The 23,976-nt window shown below is 47.3% G+C and overlaps 1 protein-coding gene across 4 annotated transcripts in view; it reads left to right on the top strand.

Annotated features, from left to right (window-relative positions):
• The window catches only part of KIF16B (kinesin family member 16B), a 282,011-nt gene extending 258,358 nt beyond the window's left edge, over window positions 1-23,653 (top strand). For all 4 annotated transcript variants that reach the window (XM_043480093.1, XM_043480095.1, XM_043480096.1 and 1 more), the window contains one exon: window positions 22,478-23,653. In XM_043480093.1, the coding sequence (XP_043336028.1) occupies window positions 22,478-22,636 (159 nt within the window). In that variant the 3' untranslated portion in view covers window positions 22,637-23,653. The remainder of the gene's footprint in view (window positions 1-22,477) is intronic.
• The last annotated feature ends 323 nt before the right edge of the window (window positions 23,654-23,976 follow it).

Consider the following 23,976-nt stretch of genomic DNA (forward strand, 5'->3'; position numbering starts at 1 on the left):
CAACTTGATCTGTAGATTCAGTGAAATCCCTCAGCAAGTTATTTGTGGACATGGACAAACTGATTCTCAAGTCTGTATGGAGAACCAAAGAACCCAGGATAGCTGGTATAAAATTGAAGGAGAAAAAGTTAGAGAACTGACACCACCCAAGCTTCAAAAGCTACAGTAATCCAGACTGTTTGTAAAGTGCAAAACTAAAACTCCTAGAAGATAACGTAGGAGGAAATCCAGATGACCTTGGATATGGCAGTGATTTTTCAGATATAGCATCAAAGACACAATCCATGGAAGAAACAGTTGATAAGCTGGACTTGACTAAAATTGAAAATTTCTGCTCTACAGAAGACAATGCCAAGAGAATGAAAATACCAACCTGGGGTATTAATACCCCAGATGTTACCCCCAGTTATTACCCCCAGGTAATAACTACCTGGGGGTAATACCAATATTGGGGGAAAAATATCTGCAAAAGACACATCTGATAAAGCACTCATCCAAAACATACAATGAACTTTTAAAACTCAACAATAAGAAAATGAAAAACCCAATTAAAAAACAAGTAGAAGATCTGAACAGGCTCCTCACCAAAGAATATGTACCCACGGCAAATATAGGAGGGACATCTACGAGCATCATTTGTCAGTTGGGAAATGCAAAAATGAAATAGCAGTGAGCTATCTCTGTACACCTTTTAGAATGGCCAAAATCCACAACTCCATGGATATCAGATGCCACTGAGAAGGTGGAGCAGCGGGAACTCTCCTTCACTGGTGGCAGGAATGCGTGGTACCGCCACTTTGGAAGGCAGTTTGGAAGTTTCTTATGAAACTAAACACACTCTTGCCATACAGTTTGGCATTTTAAATCATTGGTGTTTACCCAAATGAGCTGAAAACATATGTTCACACAAAAACCCACACATGAATGTTTATAGCAGCTTTATTCATAATTGCTAAAACTTGGACGCAATCAAGATGTCCTTCTGGAGGTGACTGGATAAATAAACTGTGGTCCATCCAGACAGTGAAATATGACTAACCTTAAAAAGAAATGAGCCATCAAGCCTTGAAAAGACATGGAGGAACCTTAAATACATAGAACTTAAGTGACAGAAGCCAATCTGAAAAGACCCCTTACTATACGATTCCAACCGTATGACATTCTGGAAAAGCCAAAACTGCAGACCCCGTGAAAGGGTCAGGGGTGGGGAAGAATGCATAGGCAGAACACAGAGGATTTTTAAGACAGTGATGCTGTCATGGTGACGTAATACATTTGACTTAATACATTGTCAAAGCCCATAGAACAGGCAAGAGTGAATCCTAATGTGGACTGTGGACTTTGAGTGACAGTGATGTGTCTGTGTGGGTTACTAATTACAGCAGATATAACCTTCTGGTGTGTGAATTTAATAGTGGTTGTGTGTATAGAGCTGGATATGAGAAATTTTGCTTCCTTTCCACTTTTCTGTTAACCTTTACCTGCCTTAAAAATAAAGTTTATTTATGAACTTTATAAAATTTTTTAATAAATGTAGTCATCATGCATTGGTAATCTCCTTCCTTTCCCTTTTTTTCTGCCTTCATTTTTCTTTCACTTCTGTCCTCCCTCCATCCTCTTATTTTTCTGTTGTCCTTTAATTGCTTTGCTCAAGAAAGGAGGGAAGGATGGATGGGTGGTAGGTAGGTAGGTGAGTGGGTGAATGAATGTGGCAGTGGTACACATTTTTCTCAAGAGTTTGAGTTTTAATTATTAAAAGGAAGGTGATCATCTAAAAAAATTATATTTTTATACATATTTTCTCTACCGCTAAGCATATAATAATGTAAATTTCATTAAGAGTGACTCATTCATTACTCTGAAATTTGGAAGTCGCTATTTTATCTATCTTTGCCAAGCACCATTTTTATTCACTTGTTCTTTCCAAACTCAAGGTAGATGTCTGCCTTTATGAATCAATGATTTTAAGAATATGCAAATCAGTGAGGTGCCCACCCAGCACCCGCCTTTGTAAATTAAGACATTTGAATACAGAAGCGTTTCAAAATTAAAACATTTGAATAGTGAGGAATAAAAGAAGGAAATCGCTTGTAATCACATAGAAGCATAAGCTAGGTGAGAGGCCCAGTGGAATACTGATGTAATTGACAGTCATAAAGATTATCTTTCCCTATAATTTTCATGTATCGCCACAAAGGCTTTTCCTCACTGATGCTTGGTTCAGAGGGCCTTCATGTTCACCTGCCTTGTAGTATCACTTTGGATATTCTAAGTGACCTGTTGCTACGTTTAATTACACTGTCAGTATGATACCTGAAGACTTTTTCTTCAAGGGTCGCTTATGAATTCTGAAAACGGGCTGCCCCTTCCTCTGCCCTTTTTCTCTGTTCTTTCTACCACTTTCAACAGTACTAAAACTAAATTCTCCTTCATCCTGTCAGACAGGAAAGTTGAGATGATCTTCTGTCAAGTTAGTGTGAAGAAGCAGAACGACTTGAGTACATTAATTTTAGCATCAAGATAAAGTTAGAATGTTCGTGTAGAAGAGAAGATCACCCTCTTTCCAGGACATAGCCCTGGTTCTCCTTGGAGCAGAGGGCCTTCCTTGGCAATCCTATGCAACCCATTCTGGCTCAAAAGAGAAATGGCCTTTATCTAAAGAGTGTTGGGTTTGTTGATAGCAGGTATTCAAAGAACTCTTAGAATCAAGGGTTGCAGCCCTGTAAAATTAGCAAATTTCTGCTCTGCAAAAGGTTATATAACCATCTCCAACTTTCAGTACACTAAAGGTACTTTGAGATATCATGAGATAGAAATTTATGGCTTAGACATTTTGTTAAACTTTATTTCTTATGACAGTGTATATTAAAAAACCAGAAAGAATGATGTTATAAACCCAATGCACCCTCTCATATGACCCAGCTTCATCATTGTCAGCATGTGACCTGTTGCGTTTCATTTCTTCCTCAGTCCCTATACACACACATTCACAGGATTACTTTAAAACAAATGCCAGCTATCATATTGCATGCTTATTTTGCTCAGTCTTGTCGATCTCTTTGCAACCCCATGGCTTATAGCATTCCAGGCTCTTCTGTCCATGAAATTCTCCAGGCACGAATACTGGAGTGGGCAACCATTCCTTTCTCCAGGGGATCTTCTCAACCCAGGGACTGAACCCTGGTCCCCTGCATTGCAGGGGGATTCTTTATCAACTGAGCCACCAGGGATATCACATTATTTTATCCATGAATATTTTAGGATGAATCTCTTTAAAAAAGTGTCTTCTAGTCTATAGATTTCCCTGCCCTCTGGTTTTCTCACCATTTGTTTGTTGATGAAACCATGTCATTTATCCAGGGAATTCTCACATTTGAGGTTTTGCTGGTTGCAGCCCATGGTGCCATTCACCATGTGCCTCTCAGTTCAGTTCAGTCACTCAGTCGTGTCTGACTCTTTGTGACCCCATGGACTGCAGCATGCTAGGCTTCTCTGTCCATCACCAACTCCCGGAGCTTGCTCTGACTCATGTCAGAGTCGGTAATACCATCCAACCATCTCATCCTCTGCTGTCCCTTTCTCCTCCCACCCTCAATCTTTCCCAGCATCAGGGTCTTTTCCAGTGAGTCAGTTCTTTGCATCAGGTGGCCAAAGTATTAGAGTTTCAGCTTCAGCATCAGCCCTGCCAATGAATATTCAGGACTGATTTCCTTTAGGATTGACTGGTTTGATCTCTTTGCAGTCCCAGGGACTCTCAAGAATCTTCTCCAACACCACAGTTCAACCACTTGTTAGACTGAGTGGCTTGATTGAGTTCAAGTCTAATTTTCTGGGGCAGAAACACTGGAGAGGTGGTGCTGCTGTTCCCTTGCATCTCAGAGGAAGCACGTGATGTCTGGTGGTCTCCCTCTTGACGGTCTTTGCTGTCTGTGTTAAAGCAATCCATTGACCATGGCAGTCACTGCCCATGCTCAGGACCACTTCCTGTGCACGATTGGGCCTGTCTGGCATGCATCAATTGAGTGCTTCCCATCTCCAAGGACCTCATGGTCCCGTCGGAGCGGAGATGACTCATCAGGTAACTACTCAAATAGTCATGTACCGCCTCCAAGGTTATCAGAGGACGTGACTCCCAAAGCAGTTGCCCCCAAACCCGTGTGGCCAATCTTTGAATTTATCTCAAGTAGCTTTTTGAAAGATAATAAATTCTCAGACCATGTTCTAGTATATTCTGATTCAGCAAGACTGGGATGAGATCTAGGAATCTGAGTCTGCCATAGAAAGATGAGACTGATGTGGACGTAGACAGGGAAGGAAAAGCCAGATCCTAAAGCCGTGTTCCTGACTTTGGACCTGAGCCACAGGACAGCGAGGCCCATGGGGCACTGTTCACAGACGAGAGGAGGGCTGACATTTGACTGCCCTGGAGAGAATGGAGGGACCTGAGGAGATGGAGGCAGGAAAGAGCGGTGGCTGGGCTGTTACTGTTTCCAGACAAGGCGTGACTGTGGCCTCAAGGAGGGTGTGTTGGCCATTGGCTTGGAGGAAAGTGGGCGGCTTAGAGAGACACACCAGAGGTGGAGTCAGCGTGGCTCGCCACTCTGTAGAATGAGAGCCGAGGGCAGTGATGAAATGAGCGTGGGTGCCCAAGACCCACAGCATTCATCTGAACCAGACAGTGAGATTCCCTTTTAAACATATTTGTGTCTTTTGCATTTCTACACACAGTCGATGACACTGAAATAGTGCTTTTTTTTTTTTTAGCTTTTCACTAACTTGGGGTTTGGAGGTCCCAATATGTGCGGTCGGCAGTCACGGGTCAGGGAGAGCCACAGTCCAGAGGCCAGAGGACCAGCAGAGCTGGTGGAGTGTGTTCCATCCGGCAGGTTGATGTTTCTGTTCAAACCCAGAGATGGGAGGGACCGCTGTCCCTGCTCAGCGCAGTCAGGCACGCATTCTTCTTACTCGGGGGAGGGTCCGCCTTTCCGTTCAGCCTGTTGGATGAGGCCCACCCATGTGAGGGTGTGCGCCACTCAGTCTGTTGACCCAGACGTTCATCTCATCCATAAACAGCCTCACACACACACACAGAAATAGCGTTTGGAGTAATGTGGCAACCCACTCTAGGATTCTTGCCTGGAAATCCCATGGACAGGGAAGCCTGGCTAGCTGCAGTCCTTGGGGTTGCAGAAGAGTCAGACACGACTGAGCAACTGAATGATAACAAAATATCTGGGCGCTTAGTGATCCAGCAAGTCAACACATGAAATTAACCATGACAAGCCATTTCTGTTCACCCCAGATACAGCTGCCGTGGTAATTTTTCCATTTTTGAGGATTTTGATACTCTTTAACATCAGTCCCGATGAGAACCCCACCTCAGTCCCCAGTAAATCCTTAACATCTGTCATCTTCCCAGCTTCCACCCTCACTCACAAGGTGTTTTGGGGCTTGGCAAACAACCGGGATTCTCTGGCTCTTTCCTGTTGATGGAAATAGCATCAGATGAAAAGATCGCAGCACAGCCCAGTACGGTGGGCTTCAGAGCTGGGCGTGCTCCGCTGTGGAGTTCAGTACTGAACATTTTTCATTTCCCAGGTCACTTTTAAAAGCAAAATGAAATGCAGCTTGAGTATTACAGAATTAAACCGTGGCTGGAGGATTGTTCCTGCTCTGCTCCTAGATAGAGCGAGGGACCCCTGTTTGTTTTCTTCCCTATCATGTCTCATGGCCTCTGACACAGAAGCAGGCATCCCCAGTGACGCATGGAGCCAGTGGCCTGGCCTCCCTCCTGTCGCCCGCGCCTGGGGGAAGCTGGCCTGCCTCGGTTGGAGACGGCTGTGAGCTCCAGGCCCCTGTTGACCTCACCGTTTACCCTGCAGAATGAAATGCCATTTTCGTCTCTTCTCTCTGCCATCCCTCCCATCTCACACTTGCCGCAGCACAGCAGGGATGGGGAGGGACCGTCTTCCAAACTGAAGCACTTAATTAGCTCCTGGCCCTGGCGGAGTGTCAGAAATGCAGCTAAAGTGGGGGGGAATAGCTGTGCTGGATGATGGAAAGAACACCCATCTCGTTACGGGGACACTGAGTTACTAAAATGGTTTCGGAGCTAGTGACCATTTGGAGTCATGTCTGTGACGGTGTCATCTTTATATCATCCATTTCTAGCAGTGTTCATGTCTGTTCAGTTCAGCTTGCTCGTTTCTGCCAAAAATAATGCTTTTTCCTCTTCCCTAGTGCACGCATTGTCCTGGGTGTAGATAAAGGGGTGTCCCAGTAAAAGTCTAGTCCCTTCTTGGGAGCCAGGTTGTTCTTTAGGGCTGCTGCTGATGATGGCATAGCCGCATCACCATCCTGTTAATCCTCACTGGAGGAGGAGACATGCAGTGGATATGTTACTAATTACAAATAAGATAAAGCGTGATCTTGTTGTTCAGTCACTAAGTCGTGTCCTACTCTTCACAACCCGATGGACTGCAGCATGGGCAGGCTTCTCTGTCCTTCATCTAATAAGATATAATTGTATAGATTTAACTGTAGATGATATTATGTGCATATAGGCACATTATGTGCACATAGGCATAGTTATAAATATAGTTATATAGGTATAGTAGAGAGGTTATAGCTGTGTAGCTAATAGGTGCGTAGAAAGATGTCAGTTTTAGAGATAATCAATATAGTATATAGATATAATTCTGTAGATAGAGTTATATAATACAGCAAGAGGCACTGATACAGCAAGAAAGCATGATGCCCAGGAGTCCTTGGAAGGACTGCAGTGTAGCCCAGGCCCGGGGCTCTGTGCTGACAGCCGCCTCAACTTCTCCCACCAGCATGTCACAGCCCAGCCTGGCGGGTGGGGACTCACAGGCATCTCCATCATCTGGATGCTTTGCAGTCACGTGATGATAGATTCACTAGGCTCAGTGCATGAAACCTGAGTTTCATTAGTCGCCTGAGTTCTTACCGCCTAAGGTTGCGATGAAACTTGTATTTTAATGTCTTTAAAAAGAACTGTTTAGCCTTAGGAAGGTAATGAGTCAGCTTGCTGTGAAATCAGAAAATCCTCATCAGAAAACCACACGCTGAAGTCACAGTGCGAGCTCGGGGCGGGGGCGGCAGCTGAGCCAGGAGCGGAGACTGACATGCGGTGCCCGGCTCCGGCGTGGATACCATCCCCATCATCCCCCCCAGGCCCATCCCACAGCTCACACGTGCTCCTCCCTATCCCGTAGCCCCCAGGGGATGCCGGCCCTGCCCAGCAGGCCCAGCGTATGTGGGCCATGTCCCCAGGGCCTCTCAGCTCTGCTCCCCAACCCCCACCCGCGCCCAGCCTCCTCCAAAGCCCAGGCGGACCCAGCCCGGCTGGGACCCAGAGGGGGGTGAGGCCCTGGAGGAACCCCACAGGGAGGCCGCACGTCTTTCCGTGGGGAGCCTTCTGGCTCCCCCTCCTTTCCAGGGGTGATTGGAAGCGCAGTGTTGGTGTTTCTCAGCGTGCCCAGCAGGACCCAGCCCAGCCGTAGTGCACAGCTGTGACCCGCTCAGCAACAGCCCCTTTTTTTCTCTCTCGCTTTCCCATCCCTTTGCTTCCATGTCCAAAGTGTGTTAGTTGCTCAGTCACGTCCGATTCTTTGCAGCCCCATGGACTGTAGTCTACCAAGCTCCTCTGTCCGTGCGGATTCTCCAGGCAAGAATACTGGAGTGGGTTGCCATGCCCTCCTCCAGGGGATCTTCCCAACCCAGAGATGGAGCCCAGGTCTCCTGCATTGCAGGCGGATTCTTTACCAGCTGAGCCACCAGGGAAGCCGCAAGGTCACCCCTAAATAAGTGACCCCAGGCTTTGCTCTCAGAGGAGCTCATGCTGGGCTGGTCGTATATCCTTTTGGGTTGGACATATGTCCTTTCTGACCATTTTGCTGTTGGTTCATGTGTGTGTGAGAGAGAGAGAAAGTGAGCGTGTCTGTCTGAACGTGTGTCTGTCTGTGTATGTGCGGACCTGTTGCCCCGTCCTGTGTGTACAGTTTGTAGGCTCAGTGAGTTGTGGATGCGCTCACAGACGCCTGGGTCACGTCCACCCTGGCCTCCACCCTCCTTTGCACCTCTCGGGTTGTTTCCCCTTCCTGTGCTCCCTGTTCTCCTCCTCCTTGACTTATCCCCTCATTTCAACGGAGCACATCCCTAGGAGCTTTCTGAGAAGGGACGCACAGGAGGTGCGTTTCTCGAGGCATGTCTGATGAGGTCTTTCTTCACCCGCCCCTGACTGGACAGGATGTGCTAGTTGGAAACCATTTTGCCCTGTAGTTTAGGGGGCTTGCTTCCTGGTCTTCTGACCCCAGAGCTGGTGTTAGGCGGGTCAGAGCCATCTCGGTGCCCAGCCCTTTGCGTCGTGATTCCCCCCACCTCTGTCCCCAGCGTCTGGGGTGCTCGGGGGTCTTCCCTGGTGAGCAGCCCCTCCCTTTTCTGGGCCTCTGTCCACATGGACTTTATCTCCTGTCCTTCATCTCCGGGAGATTTTTGTGATCGTTTCCTCTTTTGAGGGTTTTCCTTTCTGGAGTCCCACTTGCCTGTGTTGAGCCTCCTGGCCTGATTCTCCTGTCACCTCCTCCCTCTGCTTTCCGTCTCTCCCTCCCTCGGCTGGTCCTTCCCTGCAGGTTTGAGAAACTCTGCCACTGGTCCCTCTCACCCCGTCATCCTTTGCTTTAACTCTGCTGGTTACTTTTGCATCTTTTCATGTTATAAACCTGGAGGCCTTGCTTCTTGCTTCTGGAAATTGTTGGTTTGTGTATTTCCATGGGTCAGGGTAGTTCCTCTTCATACATTTGCTTTTGCTGCAGCAGCCCAAAAGACAGGATCAGAATTCTTCCTGTGCTTTTGTTTAAGAACCACTGTCTCTGTCCTGTCTCCATAAAGTTCTCTGCTCACTATTTATATCAACACTGGCGGATTATCTTTTCCCTCCTACAAACCCCCGCCCAGTTGGCATTAGGCTTTCTTAAAGATGCTTTAGTCCCCTTCACTCCATTCATTCAGATTTGTCTGCCAAATGAGTTGTGCTTTTCTTACATGAAAGGTGTTCACCGTGTCCTGGGCCCACAAACCTCCTCTGTTGCCTTTGTAAACTGCATCTTTATTTCAGGATTCTACTGGTTATTTGCTTTCCCTAGACAATCGTTCTCTCTTCTATACATGCTGCTTACGTTTTTCATAGCGGTAATGAATCCGTGTTGCTGCAGCACTTTGAGACAATATTTGGGGGGAACAAATGGAGAACAACATCAGTTTGTTCCAATTCCATACAATTTTTATTGTTTGCTCATGTAAAACTCTCATCCTTTTCTAGCCAGGCTTATTTTTATTCCCAGCAGTTCACTGCAAAGTGTTTACATTTGCATCTGTAATATTCCAGGCAACCAAAAAAAAAAACTTTCTCTAATCTATTTTCTAATTGAGATCACCTGTGTCATATTATTTATAAGTGAAATTAAGAAGAAAAAATTGCTAATCAGAGATGAAAATGGCAGTAAATGAAGCCATCATCTTTTTCTCAATGGATTTTTTAAGCCAGCTGAGGGGTCGAGGTGAGGCTCATGCTTAAGACACTGGTGAGTGCTGTGGGCAGTGAGGGACCCTGTCTGCTCTGTCTCCACAGTCTGGGGTATTTATGCTTCTTGCTGTATGTTGTGATTCCCCTTTCCTTTTCTATTTATAGTGCTCATCTTCCAGTTCACAAAATTGCATTTATTTGCAGTTCCTCATCCGAAAGGATCTGGGTATATTCAGGTACTAGCATAGTCCCTATGAACTGACCTTCCTTGCTTTGCTGGGCAGTTTCCTCGCAGCAGAGTCTGTGGATGTCGGGTTAGCCCCCATTTCTTTGATTAAATGGCCCTGTTGCTGTCCCTAGGACTCCTCACCTGGCGCGGTTTCCTTTCGATCTGTAAGCTCGTCTCTTTACCCACATCCTGTCAGCCCCTTTTAAGCGGCACTGCCCTGCTTGCCCTGCCCCGCAGTTGAAAACAGTCACAGATATGAAAAGTCACGACGACTGAAAGCTTGATGCTTACGGAGTTTTGGGTTTCTTTGGCATTTCTCTCAGCTAGACGCCGGTGCCCAGGGAAGCTCGTGTGTCTTTGTGCTCCAGGTTGGCGGCATCCTTCACTCCCTTCTGCAGGGGCTCCTCGGGTTTTACGAGCTGTCCAGGACAGTGGTAAAGGTTTCAAAAGTTTGACTTTGAGTTATACATTGATTTGATAGACTTCATTCTCTATCCTCTATTCTTCATTCTCTGTAGTAAATAAGTAAAGCCCTTTGAGAAAAAGAAGACCCTCTTAAAACCCATGATGTTTTGCTTACCTGGTGGCCATCTCTGTGTCAGTCATCTAATTGAGCGTGTCTTTCAGGAAGCACATGGATTCAACATATATATATTTTTCATTGAGATGCTTGACTCCATTGGTAATGTCTGTTTGGTAAAGGAATTTATTTTCATTTCCTTATATGAGTTATAGACCTACTCTGTCCTTTTTGAAAATCAGAGCTGGTGCCTTTAGAGAAGTTTGCTCTGGCTTTTCTCCCCACCTCCACCTTCCCTGTCATCACCAAACCTCAGTCCCTGTGAAGGGTGTCAGTGGAGCAGATAATCCAGATTTCCAGCTGATCCTATCTGTGGGGCGGGTCACAGGCCCACCACTCGGGGCCACGGTCCTCTTCATACCTGGGACATGACCGTGGCTCCCCCCTGGGGTGCAGGGCGGTATGTGGATCCTGAGAGATAATTTATCCCCAAGGCAGGAGGGTAATTTGCCAGGCAAACAGTCCCTCGGGGATCGTCAGGGGCTCCTGGCCTAAAGAACAAAAAGGGAGCAGTGGGTCTCCCTCCCCCAGTGTCTCCAGAGCTTACCCCCTGGCCCTGAATTCAGAGACTCAATGTTACTCAACAATGGTCCAGTTCAAGGCCATCCAGGGAACACGTGCCATCGATGTACAGAGGACCTTAGGTCAGATTTGAAAGGGAAGGATCGTCCTGCTCACCCGCAGGCACAGCTGGTGGAAAGGGACGAGATTGTCATTCAGGGTCTCGAAGCATCGCACTGCACCCCGTTCCCGGGCTGCACATGGGGTGGGAGCTTAGGGGTGCCGGTAATTCTCAAGTGATTTAGGACCAGTTCTTTACGTGCCTTATGGCCGGACATGCCACACAGCAGTTTCAGTCTGTCAGTTTCATTGGTCACTGGGAGTCGTCCTTCTCTTTCCAGATGTCAGGAAGCTCTTTGAAGGCTTATGCCGTGCTGGGAGGAGTCATGAGCTTAGAAACAAAAGAAGGGGGTTTGGAGTTTGTTTTTTGTTTTTTTTCCCCAGATGGCACTTTATAGAATCTCGTATTCAAAATGATCTTTCAGAGGATAGTTAATTTACCTTATAGTTATATTTTTTTAACTTATTTTTAATATGACTCCCCATTTTGAAAAACATGTGAAGTCATCCTTCTTTTAAAGCAACTCTTGAAATAAAGGGTTTGCCAGTGACTGATACTAGGTGACTTTGGAGAAAAAAAAAAATCCATATTCTTGCTGTCCTCTACTTTCCTTTGAAGGGGAAAACATTAAATACTTCCATGCTCTATGCCCATGTAAAAGAAGAGAGAGTTAACAGATTTACCCAACAACTTCCAGAGGACCAAACTGTATAGATAATAGCGTCGATGACTTCATAAAGACTCCTTGTGAATTGGGCCCTGCCCCAAGTGCTTTTACAGACAGTAGCTCGTTTAATATTCTGATCCTTAAAAGACAGTCCAGTGAGGAAGCGGAGGACTCCGTGTCCCTGCGCTGTAGTGTCTCCACGCCCAGCGTGGTGGCTGAAGGGTGACCAGGTGCCTGGGGCGCTAGCTCACAGGGCAGAGTCGGATCGGCCAAGCTGTGTCTCCAGGGCTCTCTTCCAGCCTCACCTCTGTCTGAGGGTGTCAAGTTGCTCTGCATCTGTCTTTAGCCGGTTACCCATCTCTTGCAAAGAGACCCGGTAAACAAAAGTCAAAGAACCAGAGTGAGCCCTGGGTGCTGGGTTCCTCCCAGCGTCCTGGCATATTTTGCTTTCATCAAACAAAGTTGAGAGTGTGGCCCGTGAGACTCCGTCACTCCTGGCTCACAGGTGCACCAAACACTTGACTCCTGTCTTCTGCTCTGGAAGCCGAAAAGATGGGACTGCTGTTGACTTGTGCTCTGGAGAAAGGCTCAACAAGCTTCTCAGTTCAAGCAGACAGTGGCTTTCTCATGTGGCCAGTTTGTTTGTGGGGTTTCACCCTGACCTTGCTGCTCGACCCAACTGGGTCATCAAGATCATTGAAGCTACTTAATACCCCAAGCCAAAATGTCAGCCTATAAAAATGAACATCACATGGACTTGAAATGCACATCCCTTATAAAATTTTTAAAGCTTGCTAGATTTTATTAAAATATGTGAACCAGACTGAGTATATTAAATTTATGAGTCCAATTGATGCAGTACCACAATAATTCAATACAATATGCTTATGTCATTAAACTCATAAAGAAGATTCTCTGAATAGCTGTAATGAATAGATCGGATTCTGTAATCACAGACGAACATTTTCACCCTGATGAATTTTAAGTGGAAGCTCTCAGAATTCTATTTAACATCAAGAAATAAATGCCATATTTCAAATGATGACTACTTATTCTAAGTATTTACTTTAAAACCTAGGGTAGGAAAGAAGTACCTGCAAAGACAGAATTATTCATTAGAAATAAGGAAAAGCTTGGAAGAGGTTGGCGTGAAGTAGAATAGGACTGTAATTTATGGCTAGTCATAAATTATAAACAGACAACAAAGAAACTTCTGTTCGGTTTTGACTGATACCATTTATTCCCTCACCTCTTATCTTTTCCCCAAATACGTGTATTTTGGTAATCTCTTACGGAGTAATAACCTACCCCAGAAGTGAGTGCTTTAAAGAAATCCCATGTTGTTGCTTATGGTGCTATGATTCTGGAACACGGGCTGGCCTCCGCTGGGAGATTCTCCTTTTCCAAGTGTCCTTGTCAGACCAGGGCACGTGTATGTGGCCGCATTTGGATCGTGGCTCTGCTGAAGACTGGGCTCAGCCGGGGCACCAGAAGCTGCACGGTGCCCGCTTCACCCTCAGCATCACCTCCAGTGTGCCCTGTAGGTTAAAGCAAGTCACAGGACTCGTCCTGGCAGGACTCCATGGTTCAGAGAGAAGAGAGTTTCGCAAGACACATACTGAACCCCTGGTCTAAGGCCTGGTTGAGAACTGATCTGGTGGGCAGTGCAGAAGTGCCTCCCCCATGCTAAAGAGAGCCCAGTCCGGTCCTGCTGGACCACTGGCCGTGCCCCAAGCTCTGCTGCCCCACTATGAGGCTTTATACCCACTCTGCCCTCTGCCTGGAACAGGCTTCCTTCAGAATCTTTCTCCAGTGTCTTCACAGGCTCGATTCTTACCCTTCAGGTCTTGGCGTAAATGTCTCCAATCCCCAGGGCTGCCTTTCCTAGGTGCTCTAAAAGTATCTCATTCCTTTTTTTTTTTTTGAGCCATATTTTAATTCCTGCTTTCCCTGTCCACAGTCTCCCTGAAAAGCCTGCATGTTACTCAGGATGGGAATGAAGCTTGTCTTTTACTGAATCCCCAGCAGCGCTGGCAGGAGGCAACCTCTCAGTTAAATATTTGCTTGTTGGGCTCGTGAATGGGGTCTGAAGGGAGAGGCATCAACAGAGTTTAAACCTTGATTTAGTCCTTAAAGGAGGAGCAGGATTTAGATGATGGAAGCACAGCGCCAGGAAGAACGACTCTGAACCATGAGGAGATGGCGTGGGCAGCCAGGTGCCCTGGGAGGGCAGGCTCTGTGTCTGTCAGCACCCGCGTGCCCACTCCCCATGTGACTTTGTGGGGAGCACATGTGCAGTAGCTGTGCAGTGGTTGAGTAAGCTGCTGGTCAAAGGCTGTCCTTAATTTTATCAGAGCATGGAGGACACTTGGAGGCATGTTGGGAAAGGAACTCAGCATGGTTGATCCAATGGAGACAAAGTTTAGGATTCCTAAAATAGCCAGAGAGAGGTGTTCAGAGTAGGATGTATGGGAGTTTAAAACTGGGAAGACTTGACCCTGAATAACATAACCCGCCTGGGTTGGTTCATAACACATGGCCAGTGGTGACCAGACCTCTCTGGGGTCTAGAAATATCCCAGTGTGTCTCCATCCAGGCCAGATTCATCTTCAGAGCCCATCAATCAATGATTGATTCTCCCAAGTACTGCAAGGTAAATGAGACCTCTAAGTCTTATTGGACTTAGAGTTGTCTTTGAGCTGCCAGCATGGCCAGTGAGTTCTGGAAATGAGGAATGCCGCTGAACTGCCTTCTCTGTTATTGTGTCATGGTGGAAAGGTGGCTCAAGCCCTTTTACTTTTTTAAAGAACATTTCAATTTTAATAATTTCAATAACTTTAAATTAAATTATGGATTGGTGTTAAAATTTTGTAAAATGAAAAGAGCTCCACAACAGTGAGATGGCCGGGAAATCATTCAGATGACACAGCTGGGGTGAAATATCGCCCATGAAATAAGCAGTGGGCTGCAGTTACAGCCGTGAGCCCTATTAAAACAGAAAGTTTTTAATAACATAAAATGGTCATGATTTTATCCTCCCATTAATTAAAATAGAAGGAAGGAAGCCAAAAGATAAAAAAAGGTAGTCTTTCAAACGCTTCTGAGGCCCTGTTCTCATTCCCACATCTTAGACACACACATACGCATTTACACACCCACACATGCGTGTGCAGCAGCTGATGGAAATTCAGGGTAGATTCTGAGCCTACACAAGCAGGGCGTGGACCGCCCCAAAGAAAGGGGCTGCATGTACATTTACATTTATACCTTAATGTTATGGGCTTAAAGGATTCTCCTTGAGAATTTCGAGGACTTTCTCCCGAATCTGAAGAGCCAGTCATTTTGTCTCTTGCAGTCGTTTTTCTTGTCTAAGTTCCTGTCTCCTGAGAGCTCAGTCTTCTTATGTGGAAACAGAGGAATACAGACACCTGTCCTCCTTCTCCTTAGACTGTCTCAGGGGTCATAGGAGCTCCTGAGCCCGGAAAGGCTTCGCACAAATACCTGCAGACCCGACAGCCAGGTTCAAGGCCCCCAGGATTCTCCTTCAGACCCTGCCCTTCCCCAGGCTGAGCCCTCCACACGCTGGCCTTGCTCCCTGTTCACATCCTTTACTGAGCCTGGGTACCACACACCTTCCCTACTTTCCCTGTTCTCAGACTTGCCTTTCCTTCCAGATTCCAGACCTGAAAGGGGAATGGCTGTGCGATGGGAGCGGCCGCACCATGTAATGTCCCTCTCACCTCCCAGGTTTTGGCCTGGACGAGCTGTAGAGCACGAGGTCTTCCCTATGAGCAGACTAGCATTTCATCCAGAAGCTCCCAAATTGAAAGGAAAAACCCAGCAGAAGCTACTTCAAGTCCAGCTTCTACCAAGGTTATTCCCGGGACTTAAGTACTTTTCCTTTTAGCCAGAGCCGACCCTGAAATCATATTACAGGTCACACATGAATCATGTTAATATAATGACCTTCTTCAAAAATGTCTAAAGTGAAGTAGCACGTAGCAGCACTTTATATTCATTTTTCCCCCCCTTAATGCAGTGTATTGATTGAGGTACCAGGCTAAAGCTCTAAGATAATTGACTAAGTTCTTGCTGAATTGCTCTGTATTGCTGTAGGGAGTGTGTTTCGCCTTTCAGAACTCATTAACACAGCCAACAGACCATATTAGCCTGTGTTTTTGGTTCAAAAGATTAGTAGTGTTTAGTGGTTGACTTTTGAAATGGTGTTGAATTTTAAAGATTGGCCCGTGTGTGTATCTGAGTTTGGAGCAGGAGTCTTCCAGCTGAATGCTTGGCTAGGAATGGACCTCTCGCATGGGCTGACCCATCTGAGACAGTATGTCTGAAAGCCTCCCAGGACGGACCTTGTCCTAAGAGAGGCATCCTGGGCAGATGCCCTGAGCCCACGGCGGCCCCCACCCCCAGAACTGGGCGTGTTGTAAGTGGGAGGTTTCCTCTTATTCTTGACGGACGCCTGCCAACACCCCAGGGGCGTTGAAGGCAAACAGTAGGAAACAGCTGTGGTCCTGGTGAGCAAGTGGGCTTGGGAATGGACAGACCTAGAGCTCTCCTGCTTCTGCCCCGGGTTTCTTAAGCAAACTCTTGAAATGCTCCATGGCACCAGCTCTGCATTCTGGGAGAGGCTTGCCCCAGAGCACCCTGCATCCCTGCAGGCTCCACGTGGTATCTTGACGAGCTCTTCAGCTGCAGGAGCCCATCCCAGAAGATGAAGAGGAAGAGACCTCTAGCCCTCTGCCCTGAGTCAGCCAGATGACCCATCCCTAAAGAATGGGGAGGTATTTTTTCAGAAGGGAAGCTAAATGTTGTCTGGGAGGGGGAACAGAAGAAGGGCGGTCAAGAAATGACCAGTGCCCAGCAAGGCGCTGTGAGGAAGGTCTGTGGATGTGAACAGAGGAGCATAGCCTCTGTGGAGAAGGGTAGACGCATCAGAGGAAGGGGGCCTCTGTCCCAGGTTTGCGGGGAGTGTTCACTCTAGGCAGCCCTGCGCCCCCGTCCCCGTGAGAACACCGTCAGGCCAGCAGAGGCAGCATCTGGCCCAGGCAGTACTAGATGCTGTGGCATTTACTAAGCCCAGGCAGCCGAGACGCCCAGTGCCATCAGCCCGGCCCAGTGAGATGGCAGCACCCGGAGAGCAGGGTCAGCCCGAGAAGGGGAGGCTGGCGGGCGCTGCGGATGGAGCCCGGGGACTGAGACCAGTCTCTGGACTTGGGAGAGCTGGTGTGAGTCCTCACACTCCCACGCTCTGTCACCTTTAGGACGGTACTTAATGCCTCCTGGACTGCGGTTTTTTTTCTCTGAGAAGTTGGAGATAATAATAGACTCTGCCTCATACACTGTTGTGATCTTTAAATGAAATAGACCATTAAACATTCTCACTGTGCCTGGAGCATTGCAGGCTGTTGATCAGTGGCCTGTCTGTGAGAGGAACGAGGCAATCGCTGGCCGGCCTGGTGTGTCCACGTGGGGGACATTCCCAAGGAGCTCAGGGGTGTCAGCAAGTATGAGTTAAAGGACAGAAAGAACCTCTTTGCAGAGAAGGCGTCAGGAGCCTGGTGCGGGGTATTTTGGCAATCTGTGTGCCTCTCATCCTTCTGCTGATCTCTTGGCCTCCTCTTTTGAAAGCTCATGGTCCCTTACAGGATTTTGCTTTTGCTCTGTGGGGAGGGGGCAGTTTTTAAAACCACAAGCCATTTAACATTCTGTTTGGAGCAGACCCATGGGGGCCCATATCTCCCAGTGACTTCTGCCTCCCCCCACCCCACTCAAGGCCCCTGTGCAGATTGACTTAAAAAATAGATAGATACATACATACATATATACACACACACATATATATATGTATATATATATATGCATGCCCACAACCTGTAGAAGAAAGAGTTTCTGAAATCAAGGTGCTGTGCATCAGTACTGAAGTATGCCGTAAAGACTTGTCATCTAAATTTGATTTTCCAAAAGCATTGATAAGAAAACGCCTTATACTACAGTGTCAGTCCAAGGAGCTAAAAGAAACCTAGATAAATGTCTAACATATCTATTGTTCTTAGACCTTTTTTTGCCAACTTTGAAAGCAGCTCATGGTCCTCCTGGAAAAGGCAATGGCACCCCACTCCAGTACTCTTGCCTGGAGAATCCCCTGGACGGAGGAGCCTGGTGGGCTGTAGTCCATGGGGTTGTGAAGAGTCGGACACGACTGAGCGGCTTCACTTTCACTTTCCACTTTCATGCATTGGAGAAGGAAATGGCAACCCACTCCAGGGTTCTTGCCTGGAGAATCCCAGGGATGGGGGAGCCTGGTGGGCTGCTATCTATGGGGTCACACAGAGTCGGACACGACTGTCGCGACTTAGCAGCAGCAGCAGCATGGTCCTCCATCCCCAGCGTGGTATGTGGTTCCCCTCTCTCCCTCCTCTTCTCTCCCCACCACCCCTGATCCCACCTCATCCCCCTCCCCATCCCCCAGCTGGCCCCTTGCCTCTCTTTGGGCTCCATCTCCTCTCAGTCCCTCCCATCTCCTCGGTTGCTCACTCTCAAGACATCCCCAGACCCCCTCTTGCTCTGCATTCCATTTCCTGATTTGCAGTCTTACTGAAAGAAGATTGGGTTTCATCTGACTTTCCGAGGCAGGGCTGGAATGTCTCCCAACCATGGCAGGTGCAGCCTCCATTCTTAGCAGCCCTGATCTGGGGTGTTTCACAGAGCAGAAACTTGGATGTGACCTCCCCCAACCCCACCACCAGGGCAGCCTGGTGTCCTGCGGGCCTTTTGTGATCCCTAATAGCTGCTAAAGCTGAAGCTCCAATACTTTGGCTACCTGATATGCAGAGTTGACTCATTGGAAAAGACCCTGATGCTGGGAAAGATTGGGGGCAGGAGGAGAAGGGGGTGACGGAGGATCAGATGGTTGGATGGCACCTCCATGAGTCGAGCAAGCTCAGGGAGATAATGGAGGACAGGGAAGCCTGGTGTGCTACAGCCCATGGGGTTGCAGAGAGTTGGACATGCCTTAGCGACTGAACAACAACAGTGGCTACAGAGATTGAAATTTGTCTGCTTTTCTGATTTTCATGGAGAAGAAGCCATGTGAAAGAAACAGAAATTGGATATTGGATTTCACAGATCCTTCTCCTGCTTTGCCCTTCTGACCCTGATAAGCACATAAGCTCCCTGTGTCTTTGAGTTTTGTAAAAGTAAACTGCCGTGGGGAGGTGGCTCAGTTCCTGGACTCATTTTCACATACCAGGGAGGGTGGGGGTGTCTTTGGACTCAACATTAGAGAGAGAGCTTTGACAGGAAGCACTTTAATTTTCTCCCTTTGGCCACAGGTGCTGTGGAAAATTCTAGGAGCACAGGCAGCAGAATTTATTAATATGAATGTGTGTACTTAAGTATGTATTTTATATATAATTCAGATGTAGATTGATATACACGCAGTAGCAGAGTTCTAGTACATTAGACTCAGGCCTCAAGTCCTAAGGGGGAGCTTCTTTATTGTAGGAATAGTGATAAACTTGATTCACCCAACATCGTTATACAGAAGTCGATTTCATTACTGAAAAGGTCAGACAAAAGAACCAAACCCATCGCCACTCCATACCCCTCCACCTCAGTAAGTGGGTGGATGGGGCACGTGGAATACTACACAGCAGTGAAAACAGAACAGATCACAGCACACCCACCCAGGTGCACAAGTCTCACAAGCGTCACATTAGACGGTGGGAACCAGACACAGAAGAGTGCGCCCTGTGGGATCCCATCGGTATCAAGTTCAAAGCCTGGCAAAATGGATCGGTGGCACAGGAAGCCGGAGTGGTGGTTACCCTGGAGGACGGAGTGTGGGGACGGCTGCCAGGGCTCTAAAAACGTGATGTTTTTAGCCCAGTGCTCAGCACACCCGTGCATTCACTTTTTGAAAACTCATTTAGCTGTACATTCATGATGGATGCTGTTTTCTCTCTGTACATTTCAGTTTTTAAAAATGAACTCATCAATATTAGTCATCAGGGTTGCTTGTAAGCACTTTCCCCCAACTCAGCAGTGTCCCAGGACAATGGGGGATTACAGAGAATGAGATGCTGTCTGTGACCCCAGGCACTTTCTGCAATTTTAGTTCTTTCTTGTGTCCCCGGTCCCAGCCCTGGGCCTTTGGGTTCGTCACTCACCAGAAAGGATTTGCTCAGCCCACTGCAAGCCTGTGGTTCTGGACACAGCCAACCAAGGCCACGTGTCACCTCTTCACTTCAGAGCATGCTGAGGTCTCCACAAAGAACACTTCCTACTCATAGCCTTTCTTTGACCAAGAAGCGGTCTAGGAAGAGGGAGCCAAGGCCACCCAATTCTGCTGAGCAGAGAACTCATCACAGAGAAAAGGCTCTTCCATAATGTTGAGAATCAGTTGGATCAGATCCCTCTCTCAGGAGGTTTCATCGAGGCGTGCTGATGCATTCATTTTAAGGAGAGCCATCACTGGCAGCTGCTTCCTTGCTCTCTCTTTACGGGGCTTCCCCGGGTGGGGAAGGGGGATCTCCAGACCCTTCTCTTTGCACTTTATTTCAGGCTTTTACTGTTTCTTCTCTTTTCAGTATCCTTCAGGCTTTCTTGGCCCTTTAAAGGGCCCCTGCTTTGTGAACTGATGATGACAAATGTTGATACATCATCTGTTCCCTTCCGTCCAGTCAGAAAGCATCTGGAAGGCAGGCGGTGTGGACATTAGTCTGCGCTCGAGCCTGGCCGTGGGGATGTGGGCTGCAGGGAGCTGTTGAGGTGACGGCCCGGGTCCTGCCTCACCCCGCGGAGGGGTGCCGCCATAGCTCACCCGCGGGGGCGGCCCCGGTCCCCCTCCTGCCAGATGCGTATTTCACAGTAACCGTGTTTGTTGGACCTCAGGTCCCTCTCGGTCAATGTTCCCGGCTTTTCTGCCCCCAGAAAAGTCAAGGCTGTTCTCTTCTGCTTCTTTGATGCAAATAAGTCCTGGAGCAAGGTGTCCATTTTCTAGCAATTGGTTTTGACACCTTCTTACCTTGACCTGCTTTTTGTTTAGAGAGCCTTTCTTGAGCGATTACCATGAGATCAGGAAGTTAAGAATATTGAACACGGGAAACAGCCTGAGTTAAAAATCCTTGCTCTCAAGTCTCCTCTCTGGATTACTAGCCTTGCTCACCAGATAATGGGTGTTACAGTAATTAAAAGAAAAGAAAGAGGTAGGTATAGGCAGAGCATGAAGATAACCTACAGTTGGGTGACGCAGGACCCCTTTGGGTGTGGTCCAAACGCCTGTCACCTTGCTTTGCTGCTGGTTTCACAGACATCTCCACGTGTCAGCACTCTGCAGGTCCTGCCTTGGAAGAGTACTCAGCCACTGGGCATCAGTTATACTTCCATAAAACACAAAGAGTTAGGTGGTAGATTTTTAGAAGCTATAAATTACTGTACGAGTGTTAATTATTAGTAGTCCCTGTTACTGTTTTTAAGAAAGTAGCTAAGAGATTTTCCTTGAGCAGAATGTCTTCTTTCAGAGCTAAGTTTGAGGTGGGCTATTCATTCAGCCAGCTGAATTTGGCTTCCCCCAGGCCACAGGTTCGTTATCCGTGTCACTACTGACATTTGGGATAAATAATTCTTTGCACAGAGGCTTGTAGGATGTTGAGCATTATAGGATGTTAGCTGCATCCCTGGCCTTTACCTGTTAGATACACGCCCACCCCCCACCGTGAAAATGTCTATGGGGCAGATCACCCCTGCTTGGGAACCGCTGTTCTAGACCATGTTTCATAGACAGAATTGTTCTGTTACTCAGAGTCCATGATTACTGTGTTTAATTTCTGAGTTTGTGATAGGATTTTTATTTTTTAAACAAGCCGAGAGAGTAATAAAGATTCAGGCCTAAAACCACCCCCCCCTGCACCCCATTTTCAGTTATAGGTAACCTCTGCCATACTGGAACTGTATGAAATATTTCTGCATGTTCTCTTTTCCATTAACACATCTTGCTGGTGCCCACGTCTGATTTCAGCCCCGGAATCTCAGGTCTTGGACTCAGAGCAGCTTTGCGAGTTTGGTGCCAGAAAAGCAGGCCAGTGCTGCCACAGACGTGTGCAAAGGTTGGGGTGGGGGGTGAGCACAGGGTTCAGAGCAAATTAATCTCAGCAAGAGCTTCCTTTACTGGTTGGTCTGTAAATGTTGGTGTTTGCAGTGGTCCCTCTTGCCCACAGTGTTTCTTCTCCTTTAGTGTATAAGAAGGCTGCAAAGCAGAGAGGGCCTGTGCCACTCGACACATTGTTGACTAAGGACATATTAGCGCCAGAGACGTTAGTTTCAGCAAAAATCCCCCGGTCAACAAGAGTAAAAATGTGCATTTAGCATCGTGCAGACCATTAGCAGTTTTGTTCTCCTTCCTCTCAGTGGTCTTCCTGTTAGTGAGTTGGGCGGGGGGACATGACTTGGCGGGCTGCAGTCCAGTGTTGCAAAGAGTCAGCACATGTGACTTGGCTGAAAAAGCGGGGTATTAACTACCGGCACGATGCTGGAAAGCAGACCCCACCCCCAGCGCCCACTGCCCGGCGTTCCCCGGGCCTGTCTGCAGACGACATGTCCTATGAGCTCAGAACCAAGAAGTGTCAGCCGCACGCTGGGCGTCGTGGCTGCTCCCCAGGTGGGTCTGACGTGGGGAAGGCATCAGAGGAGGGTCCCTGCACTGTTTCTGACAGTGGCAGCCCCTCCACGCCAGCAGGGATGTTGTTTCTAGGCGCTCCCCCCGCCGCCTCCTCCCTGCCCGTGCCTTGACAGTGTCTTTGCCTCTCGTCTCTTCCCAGCGGTACCTCAGGGACTTCTTCAGCGTGATGCTCCAGTCGGCCACGTCCCCGCTGCACATCGACAAGGTGGGGCTGACGCTGTCCAAACACACGGTGTGCGAGTTCTCGCCGTTCTTCAAGAAGGGCGTCTTCGACTACAGCAGCCACGGGACGGGGTAGGGCTGGAGATGGAAGCCCGCCGCACAGTGCCTTCTGGTCCGAGCAGCCCCCCGCCAGGGGCCTGGGCCCCCTGCCGCCGCCTCCGAGTGCCTGAGCAGAGCCGGGGCCGCGCTGGCCACGGTGACCTTGGGGGCGGCCGCCCCCGCCCGTCAGGGTGAATGTGGCCTTCTCATTGTGTGCAGGGTCTGTCCCGGAGGCTCCATCACTGTGGGCCCCTGGAGCCAGCCTGGGGCTTCCCCTGGTGGGTGCCTGGTCAGACCTCCCCAGTGACTTTCATCTGGTTTCCCCTTTCACCAGAATACTCTTATTTTTTTTAATGTCCCTTCCATGTGGCTGGCTGTATCCCAAGAAAAGCATTTTAAATTATTTCACTGTATTTTCTTTTTTCCCCATTTGAGTCTGAACTTTTTGTATAATCCCTAAGCACCGATGTTTACACAGAATTTCACATTCTGCAAAAGGGATTTTCAGTCCAATCATGACTGGAGTCTTCCATGCTTGACACATTGGATGTAGGTTACATCAGCTTCTATAAATCCATTGAAATAGGATATTCGTTTAATCTTGAATATTCAAGAAGTTTTTACCAAATGGCTGTCGTGCACGTTCGAGCTTTCTCTGCTAAGCACAAAACCAGCTCCTCGTTGAATGCATATTTTTAAACATTTCGTTCACATTTTTGTTACTGAATCTACTGGATCTTAAGCTGCAAGACTAGAATTTACTGTAGTTTATTAATGATCCCTTCAATCACTCAGGACTGAATGTAGCATCGCACATCCATGTACAAGTAAAACTGCTTTGTTTTACTAAAAAGAAAAATTTGAGAAGAAAAAAAGATATATATGGTATATATTGAAATGTATATAAGTCTACCTATAGATTTCTATATGTACACACTCCTGTATGATAGTTATATCAAAATATATAATTATTCACATGAAATTTATTAAAGGTATTTGCTTTTTCAAGGTTTAAATGGAGCTGCTATCAATATTAAATGAAGTTATGGAATCCACCCTGTAACTTAGTTTATTTTAAGCTTGTGACATGATCATTCCTCCTGGTCTGTTTAAAAATTTATCTAATGTGCTTGGAAAGATACACAATGTATAATTTAGCATTTGTTTTGTAGAAGATGGGCTTACAGTAATGATTGAAGTCACAAATGAATGGGTAACAAAACATACCTGCATTCAGTCTTCTAGATGGCTGTGCAACAGAGCTCTCCAGTCTGAAAAATATATATTCAAAGATGCAATTATCCTGATAAGGGGGAAATTATTATTGTACTAATTAGATATCAGAGTTTAGCATGAAAAAAAATGAGGGCTTTTTTT

This window comes from Cervus canadensis, chromosome 10 (assembly GCF_019320065.1).
Source record: "Cervus canadensis isolate Bull #8, Minnesota chromosome 10, ASM1932006v1, whole genome shotgun sequence".
Classification (NCBI taxonomy): domain Eukaryota; kingdom Metazoa; phylum Chordata; class Mammalia; order Artiodactyla; family Cervidae; genus Cervus; species Cervus canadensis.